This window comes from Blennius ocellaris (assembly GCF_963422515.1).
Source record: "Blennius ocellaris genome assembly, chromosome: 22".
Classification (NCBI taxonomy): domain Eukaryota; kingdom Metazoa; phylum Chordata; class Actinopteri; order Blenniiformes; family Blenniidae; genus Blennius; species Blennius ocellaris.
The window spans coordinates 10,924,084-10,934,159 of record NC_137671.1 but is presented as its reverse complement, the minus strand read 5'-3'; the positions used below and the strand labels follow the sequence as shown (position 1 = coordinate 10,934,159).

Here is a 10,076-nt window from a genome sequence, read left to right as displayed (position 1 = left end):
TGTTTTTCTTGATGTGTTGCTCAAAGGGCCACGCGATGAAGCTCATTGTGGCGCCATCTAGTGACGGAAGTTATTATCACCGCCTCATCAGCTTCAGGCATCCTTCATAAATCACATAAGAATAAATGAACACAAGAGTTTTTAAACAAATTTCCTTTAAAAAAATAGCTTCATTCACTCATTTAGTCACTGAAGATTCCATGCACCACATGTATGTATGTATGTATGTATGTACAGTACAGACCAAAAGTTTGGACACACCTCATTCAAAGAGTTTTCTTTATTTTCATGACTATGAAAATTGTAGATTCACACTGAAGGCATCACAACTATGAATTAACACATGTGGAATTACATACTTCTATAGATTTCCACTGCTCTAATGTCCATTCCTTGTGTTCTTTAGCCCAAACAAGTCTCTTCTGCTTGTTGCCTGTCCTTAGCAGTGGTTTCCTAGCAGCTATTCTTCCATGAAGGCCTGATTCACACAGTCTCCTCTTAACAGTTGTTCTAGAGACGTGTCTGCTGCTAGAACTGTGTGTGGCTTTGACCTGCTCTCTAATCTGAGCTGCTGTTAACCTGCCATTTCTGACGCTGGTGACTGGGATGAACTGATCCTCCGCAGCAGACGTGACTCTAGGTCTTCCTTTCCTGGGCCGGTCCTCATGTGAGCCACTTTCTTTGTAGCACTTGATGGTTTTTGCGACTGCACTTGGGGACACTTTCACAGTTTTCCCAATTTTTCGGACTGACTGACCTTCATTTCTTAAAGTAATGACGGCCACTCGTTTTTCTTTAGTTAGCTGCTTTTTTCTTGCCATAATACAAATTCTAACAGTCTATTCAGTGGGACTATCAGCTGTGTGTCCACCTGACTTCTGCACAACACAACTTATGGTCCCAACCCCATTTATAAGGCAAGAAATCCCACTTATTAAACCTGACAGGGCTCACCTGCGAAGTGAAAACCATTTCAGGTGACTACCTCTTGAAGCTCATCAAGAGAATGCAGAGTGTGCAAAGCAGTAATCAGAGCAAAAGGTGGCTACTTTGAAGAAACTAGAATATAAGGCGTATTTTCAGTTGTTTTACACTTTTTTGTTAAGTACATATTTCCACATGTGTTAATTCATAGTTTTGATGCCTTCAGTGTCAATCTACAATGTCAATAGTCATGAAAATAAAGGAAACTCATTGAATGAGAAGGTGTGTCCAAACTTTTGGTCTGTACTGTATGTATGAACACATTAACATAACAAGAGCTTTCAAAATCAAAATTGTAATGTTGATGATTTACAGCAAAGAGAAATGAGTGAAATACTGCCCCAGTGAGGGCAGATGTGGGTTTACTAAGTTTTTCCATAAGGGGAGGAGGAAGAGGGGGAGGAGGAGGAAGAAGAGGAAGAGGAGGAGGAGGTGAGTCTAAACTGCGTAATCACTGCAGGAAAACGAAACCGAAGTCACACCCAAAGCTAAACCTTCCACACAATCGTCTCGGTAGGTACATTTTAGTTAGTCTTCTTCCTCCTCTTTTTTTTATTTTTTTATTTCCCAGAGTTTCCTGGAATCTCGTCTGCTACTCTTCTTTGATTGTGAAAACTTTCATTTCAAGCGCAATAATGTTGAAGCCACTTTGTTAAAGTTGCTTTTCCTGTTTTGTGTTTAGTTGTTTACTTAGCCAGCTTTGGCTGGGAAATCATTATTCATTTCAATACTGGCTTCCATCAAAGGGGTTCATGTTTAGACCAAAACCACCTCAACATGGTCACTTATTCTTCATGTTCAAATAAATAACTCGCTCTGATTAATCCTGAACCTTTTAACATAATAATAAAAAACAACAACATATCTATATATATGGGTAATTTAATATCTATTGTTGTGACTTAAAAATCCAATAGTATCAGAAATGCTGCAATCACTGCAGCACCACAAACAATCCTCAATCATCATTTACCTCAATTTATTCACCTCCTAAAACTAAAACACACCGATTGACATTGTTATTCTTTTATATTGTATAGTAGTTGTAACCGTCAGTTTGATGGAGCGCGACATTACAACAGGTTAGGATCTTCTAAGGCTGTTTAAAAAGCATAGCCTGTCAGAGCCTTTTAATCATTTTGCAATTCTTGCTACATCATTTTATATAAAAATGGAAATACAACTCAAACGGGTTATTTGTACATATTGTCGGTAAATCTTATATCTTTGAGGTCACTTTTAGGATGTTCCCGTAAACTTTAGACTGTAATCTCTGTTATATTATAACTAGTTTCACAGAAGAAGCACAACATTTATCATTGTACTGTTGCCTACATGTGATCCACAGCAACCAAACGGTCACATTTATGCTTTTGATGTTCTTGAAAATGGTCGTCAAAAGTGTGAATTGATTACTCGCGTAACAATCTCCCCGTCTTTCATTCTCTCCAGCGATGGCGGCGGGCCGCAGCCTCCCGTGCGACGACGAGTTCCTGTGTGCGATCTGTCTGGATGTGCTCTGTCAGCCCGCCTCCACCCCCTGTGGACACAACTACTGCAAGGCTTGTATCACAGGGTACTGGGACAGCCGTGGCCTCGCGCACTGTCCCATCTGCAAGGAAGTCTTTGCCGGTCGACCGCAGCTCCAGGTCAACACGAAGTTCAGGGATATGCTGGAGCATTTTAAAAGCATGAGGGCGGCGGCGGCGGCGGATGAGATACCGGTCGGGCCGGGAGAGGTGCCCTGCGACATTTGCGTCGGACCAAAGCTCAAAGCCCAGAAGACGTGCCTGGCGTGCTTGGCCTCGTACTGCGAGGGTCACCTGGAGCCTCATCTGCGAGTGGCGGGTCTCCGGAAGCACAAGCTGAGCGAGCCCGTGTCCAACCTGGAGGACAGGGTGTGCGGGAGGCACGACAAGATGCTGGAGCTGTTCTGTGAGCCGGACCAGGTGTGCATTTGCTTCATGTGTTTGAAAGACGACCACGTGGCTCACCAAGCCGTGCCGTTGGAGCAGGCCCACAGGGAAAAGACCGCGGAGCTCCGGGCCGCAACGTCGGGACTGAAGATGATGGAAAAAGTGAAATCCAGCAGTGTTAAAGACATCAAAGGCTCAATGCAGCGGAGCAAGGTGGAGTCGGACAGCGACGTGTCGAGCATCAATGCATTCTTCTCGGCTCTGGCGGCGTCTCTGAAGTGTCGGCAGGCAGAGCTGATTCAGGCGATCCAGGAGAAGCAGGAAGCGGCGGAGGCGGAAGCCGCGGGGCGTGTCGCAGTGCTGGAGCAAGAAGTGGCCGGGTTGAGGAGGAGGAGGTCTAAGATGGAGCAGCTTTTACAAACGAAGGACCATCTCCGCCTGCTGCGGAGGTGGCCGTCCCTGCAGATGCCCGCACACTCCGAGGACCTCTTCGCCCCCGAGCCAGAGAGACTTTCTGACAACGGTCCTCAGTTCTACGCGGGGATCGTGAGAGACGCGGTCGCTCGGATGGAAAAGGCTGTCAATAATGAGATGGAGTTGCTTTTCCACGAGGTCAGGCTGTCGGGTAGCTGTGAGGCACTGAAACATGCCACTGCAGCTGAGGACCCGATAGAAGATCTTATTTTTCGTTCTATGCCGAAGCCCGAGGAGCATCTGAGGATGATTCAGCGGCAACATGCAGTGGACGTGAGAATGAGCAAGTGCGATTTCTCCCCTGGATTCGTGGTGTCCGAGGATGGGACGCGGCTGTCTTTTCTCGAAGACGTCAGGTTCTGTCTTCCTGAAGTCCCAAATGGGGAGTCACAGCCTCCGGTTGTCCTCGCGACTGAGGGTTATTCCTCAGGCAGGTTCTACTACGAGGTTCAGGTCCGTGGCCTTGACAACTTTTGGGTGGGCGTCGTCAATCCGGCCGTATCAAAGAAAGGACGCTGGATTCTTGCATCCTACATGAACAGCTGGGGTTGCTTTGACGCGTCTCACTTGAAAAAACTCTCCCTGAAACGGAAACCGGAGAAAGTCGGAGTGTTTGTCGATTGTGACACGCGTGAGGTCTGCTTCTACGACGTGGATGCCAAGACTTTGATCTACTCCATCGCTGGATGCAGGTTCAACGGCGAATCATTAGTAGATTTTTTTACCAGGTTGATGACAAGTGATGATTCAAATCATAGACCAAAGCTCTATCCTGTTTTTTCAATCTTTGGAAGTCATAGCAGCAGTGAACTTGTGATCACACCTGTATCTCCTGGACCCTGACGGGCTGGAAAAAGCATATATCAACTACTGTGGTTATTTTGTTTTTTTTCTTAAATGAGGTTCTTGCTTAGTTCCTCATTCCAAAAACCTGTAGATACCAACATTTTTAAAGCAACGGGTGGTCATTCTAACCTCTGTTCATTTTGCTTCTCAACTATGTTTTTATTTTTATTTTATTGACTTTTTACAAATATTTACATTAAGGGTAAATTTGGTGAAGCCAAAAGGGAACAAAACAGACCAACAAACAAAAAAGGCTACTAAAAAACCGCAGAGCAGACATGAAGAAAACTGGTTGAAATTTTTACATCATCCTGTTGAGAGGATATGTTGTTTTTTTTCGTTACATCTATGGTTAACCATTGATAATTATCTATACATTTCAGTTCTTTTGTTCCACAGCGAAAACACAATAAAGATTTTTTTTTTTTTAAGGTATCATTTATTAAAACACCAAAAGTCAGTGTTTCCAGTATATTAATATCATGTGTTTTTGTATGTTTTTATTTGTTATTTTTACAATAATATGCCTGCAATTACGATGCAATGCATAGCTGTGACCGAAAGGTGGCACCATATCTTAATCTATCTTCTGCTCAACGTCAGAATCTTCCTCTTTATACTAGTTTCTATGGTTCCATGTTATTGTAGACTCAACACAAAGATTTAACCATACAAGTGTATTTCATTTTGCATTACGTTCCTTGTTTTTGAGTCATTCTGTAACTTCAAGATCATAAATAGTGCATCAGATTTTGTTCTTTTATCAGTGTTTTTTCCGCTTTTTAATCCCTTCTTTCAAAAAACAACTTATTAAATATACAAATGAATGAATATAAAGGCCATTAATCAGCATGCTTGAACAAAAACACAATAATATAGCTTGAAACTATACTGCTCAGTAAAGTTGTGTAATCACATATGTCTGTTCTGTCACGACGTGTGATTTTATCCTATTGACTTCAGCGGCGACTCACAACTGCACAATGTTCCCCCAATTTCAAAACAATAAAGTTGCATCAAACTGAGACTTTTTGTACACGTTATCATTTCAGAACTCTAAACCAAACCAGAAAAAAAAAAAGAAGCCACAACAGGGAGTAAATCCTCACTGTTCATTAGGGCAGCAGCCACAGTTCAGAGGTTTGCGCCGGTCCGTCACTCCTGATGTGTTTCTCTCAAGGGGAACTTTAGCCTGCACACTATTTATACCTCAGCTGGCTGACTGGCTGGCGCCCAGGGAACTGGGACACAGTCGACGTTTGTGTTGGTCTGCGTATGTGTGTGTGTGTGTCACTGTCTTTTTGTCACTGTCTTGTTGAGGGGGGGAAATAAATGAATAAATCTTCCGGACAATTCATCATTATGTGTCAGATTGACAGTCAAGAAAAGGAACCTCATATGTCAAGAGTAGCCTGGATGTATTATATACAGCACATACTGACGTATGGAGGTGGATTCGTCATCAGAGTGAGGACTATAAACCTGACATATATCTGATATCCAAGCATCACGGAACAAATATATTCTGTAATAGTGGACAAATCAATGACTATAAAACATCAAGCGTATATGTTTACCCAAACCGTCAGAGTTTTTGTATGTTTTATGGTTGTTATAATTACACAAAGCGTGGACTGATTACAATTTTTGGACTATTTCATGGGAGTATTCAACTTCTATAGTGAAGGAGTTCTTTCAGTTTATTGTTCTCAGTTTTTACTTTTGGAGTTACAATACCCACATTTTTTTTTTCAATCTATGTAATATTAAATCCTAAATGGATATTCTTTTTAATATAATTACAATTTTTTCACTCGTTCATTATCATTTTTTGGCAAAATTGCCTCTGAGGTGGGCTACGCAATCAATGTGTACAACACACATTTATAATCATTATCATTATTCAATGTCAAGACAATGTAAAGCTTTGGTGGAATTTGAAACTGCTATAATAAGGTACCAATGCAAGCAATGATGTATGAGTATCCAAGATGTATTTACTTGGGCGACCGTGGCTCAGGTGGTAGAGTGGTCATCTTTCGGAGTGAGAGGTCAGAGGTTCAATCCCAGTCTACACTGGTCTATGAGTCGAAGTGTCCTTGGGCAAGACACTGAACCCTAAATTGCTCCCAGTGGTCAACTAGCACCTTGCATGGCAGCTCTGTCCCATTGGCTTTGGGACTGCACTCCGTGTGGTTAGAAGGCACTATATAAATCTAGACCATTTACCATTTACTTGAAAGGGAAACTTTAACTTTAAGACTTGTGCAAGAGAAAAACGTTTTTAATGTCAAAAACATGTGTGCCAGCACATATGCACACCAATACAAAAATATATTTACACACATACATAGTCCATGTCCATGTCCATATATAAATCCCTTGTTGATAATCTATATAAACAATTGCGTTTATATTTTATGAAAATATACTGAGACAAAATAACTAATCTATATCCAAGTATACCACCTATGCATGCTCACGTGCATACATACATAAGTCATATATAAATTTTTTTTCTTCTAATTTTGCTTCATCACTTACTGTAAGAAGTGTCCAAAATAAAAAAAACCCAAAGAAACAGAACATATATATATATATATATATATATATATATATATATATATATATATATATATATACATATACACATACATTATTACTATTATACTATTACTTATATTATACTATACTACACTATGCTATGATATTATTAATAGTGTTATTATTTCATTTATAGTTTTGTTGTGGCAGTGATATACAGGTTATATACTGATTACTATGTGTGCTATGGAGGATGCGATTTATGAAGTTACACATTCAAACAATATATATTGCATTTTTGCTCTTTGCCTCTCTCCTTTTTATTTGTAAATTGTTTTATCCAATGCTTGTATTGTTTATTGTTTATATATTGTATTGTTTTTTTTTAAATGTTTGTTTATTTATTTTCTATTATGTATTCAAAACATTGTTATTAATCAGGATGAAACCTGACGAAATCCACCAAATGTGGCCATTTGTCATATAGAGGCTTCATTTTAAAAATAGATTATCAGATTATCATGCACGCGCGCCGGCTGTGGAAGAGGGGAGGGAGAGGGTGGGGGGTTGACGTGTCGGGGGCGCGCGCTCCACCGTCGTGACGTCACGGGAGCGCCCGAGCAGAGCGGTGGGGAAAGCCTCCAGTGGTGGAAAAGACGGAAAAGAGGGAAAGATAGACAGAAGAGACAGGCGAGGGACGCAGAGAGACGGACACGGAGGAGGGAGGGACACCCAATCCCCCCCCCCCCCCCCAGGAGACGCAGCGCCTCACCTCGGCTGACCGTCTGTTACCTCGCGAGGCGTCACTTTGCGGGGTTGACAGCGGCTGGAGAAGGAGGAGAAGAAGTGGAGAGGAGGAAGAGGAGGAGGATATGTGACTGGCCTTTCTCTCTTGGAAACGCGGAGCTCTCGTTCCACAGCCGCAGTGAGTAACTTAACACGCAGGGTGACCGTGCGCACACGCATGCGAGATATTACGCAGGGCCCGGCGCGAGCGTGCAGGAAGAATAACAGTTGGAACGTGATGGCTGTCATAGGGGACAAGACGCGAGCGGTCGGTAGCGGCGCGGCCGGCGGCTTTCCCCTGGAATAACAACGCCGAGAGCTGCACGTCTCGTCTCTGCTCCTCTTAAATACGATTATAAGTGCAGATGACAGCCTTTCTCCAAAACCCCTGGCGTGCACATTCCTGGAATATCTTTATTATTATTTATTTATTTTTGCACCGCCTGTTTGCTGACACTACTGCCTCTTATGAGCTCCAGTGTTTTGTGAAATGTCCCACTGGAAGGAGAACCTGTGGATTTCAACATGAAGGTTTTTGGTCACGTCTTTACACTTTTACTTGTGTTGTAATTTTGTATTTAATTTTTTTTAAACCCCCCCCCCCCTTGCAGGATCCATAAAGTTTCGCAGCCAGCTGACACATTGCAGAGCCACTCACTCATATCAGACAACAAGATCCACTGATAACACCGCCTCTGTCAGCCAGATGAACCTGAGCGAAGGTGATATGATGAAGGTGGAGGAGTGAAGGGGGCAGTCGGAGCCCCCCCCCCTTACTTTCTCTGCACTGCCCCTCCTCTGGGAACTGAGCTGCTTCCGGTCACTGAGGTGATTGTAAACACGTTTAAATGCCCAGACTCTGCACAGCTCAGGCTTGGCATCGAGTTATAAGGCAGTACGTTTACACAATTTTACTTGGTGGAAAAAACAAAAACCCTTTTGCAGGGCCGAACCCATCCTTCCTTTGTCCGAGGCAGGGGGCTGCAACCTGTAGGATTTTTCCACCGGATCAAATTCACCTTGGAAACGAGGTGAACGCAGCTTCTAAACTTGTACAACAACTGTGTCTTATGTGGCATTTATAAAGTTTCAATTGTAATTTATGATGGCAAACAGGTCATTACATTGTCAGCATGTTTTTCCTGCCTGATTTTAGCAGTTTCATGCTTCTTTTTGGACAATTTTGACATTTTAGAATAGAGTAGAATAGAATTGAAATAGTTTTTTTTTATTTCAAGAAATTGCCTTTTAGAATTGCTCCACACAGAATGACTAGAAATAAAGTTGAATATCAATTAAGACAGACTTAAATGAGAAGATTTGTATATTAATATGTAAAAGGTGACAAATATGGGCTAAAACGCTATTTTACAGGGTGTTGTAGAGTCTTATGACCATGGTAAGGAAGGCCATTTTAACCATTTCAACTATTTTATCTCTTTCTTAAGCAGTTTTGCTTCTTTTTGTTTCATTTTCAAGGTTTTTGTCCCTTTTAAAAACTATAGCCATTTTAGCATTTTTGCGTAGTTTAGTCATTGTGCCTTTTTTTTATCCAAGAGATAAAAGGCAAATTGGGAAATAAAATACAAATAAGTTGAAATGTTTATTTAAGTTAAATTCAGCTTCAGGGAAGTGCGACAGAGAGCAATGCTGGACCAGCATAAGCTGTAACCTATAAAAGCTCGCAAAAAAAACAAGATTTGTTTTAGATTTACTGTTTAAAAAATAAACTACTAGATGTGTAATACAACGTTTTGAAAAAAAATACAAAAAGTACAAGCGATTCATACTGAAAAATGCTAAGACACTAAAAAAGGTGATAAAGCAATATTGTGGAATAAAAATAAATAATCGCAGCTGCAGTTGCGGGTGTCAGTGTTGGATTACATCTGCTAATCTATTAAGATTAGCCCTTTACACCCGGACGTTCAAAGTAAGTAAACCGTTTAAGTACTGCAAACGTAAAACTAATATAAAGGTTCTACTTGCTGATTTCTTTTGAGTTTATTTTTTTAGCACTTGCTTTTTTTTCCTTCCCTTTTGAGGTGAAATAACTAAATAATGTTTGGTTAACTTGACGTAGTATGTTAATTCAGTCATCTGCAATTACTCAAGTGTAATTTCCCTATATAGTCCAAGTTCCTTATGTATTTTCATTCCAAATGTTTGGACGGTTGCTAAACCAGGGGACTTCGGAATCAGTTTCACGCCCCCCCCCCTTGCCTTTATGCTAATTGCGGCGTCTCGGCGGTACACGTTCACATATTTGTTATGTGTGCAAGCAGCCGAGATCAGATGCGCGCGATGTGCGTTTCTGCGCGTTTGTGTGTGCGAGCGCCTGATCGTGTATGCATTTTGTTTGCTCGGCCTACATCGGGGATTAATTTCCTCCTGTGGCACACAATAGAGTAGCGCTGATGCTATCCGACCCGTATCGCTATCGCGCTTCCCAGTGTCTTAAACATGCCGTATACGCGCAGCGGATTAGATCAATGGATCTCGGTGTGAATCTCGTAAAGTCTATGG

The 10,076-nt window shown here is 41.7% G+C and overlaps 2 protein-coding genes across 5 annotated transcripts in view; both read left to right on the top strand.

Annotated features, from left to right (window-relative positions):
* The first annotated feature begins 1,407 nt into the window (after positions 1-1,407).
* On the top strand, positions 1,408-5,363 carry LOC308146222 (E3 ubiquitin-protein ligase TRIM39-like). The gene is made up of 2 exons (XM_080517934.1): positions 1,408-1,497; positions 2,437-5,363. Exon 2 carries the CDS (start codon positions 2,439-2,441, stop codon positions 4,215-4,217), a length of 1,779 nt encoding a protein of 592 aa, XP_080374060.1. The 5' UTR covers positions 1,408-1,497; positions 2,437-2,438; the 3' UTR covers positions 4,218-5,363.
* Positions 5,364-7,470: 2,107 nt separating this feature from the next.
* Positions 7,471-10,076, top strand: part of LOC308146221 (ELKS/Rab6-interacting/CAST family member 1-like) — a 127,192-nt gene continuing 124,586 nt past the window's right edge. For all 4 annotated transcript variants that reach the window (XM_080517933.1, XM_080517932.1, XM_080517931.1 and 1 more), the window contains exon 1: positions 7,471-7,689. The gene's annotated coding sequence lies outside the window, so the exon portion shown is untranslated. The remainder of the gene's footprint in view (positions 7,690-10,076) is intronic.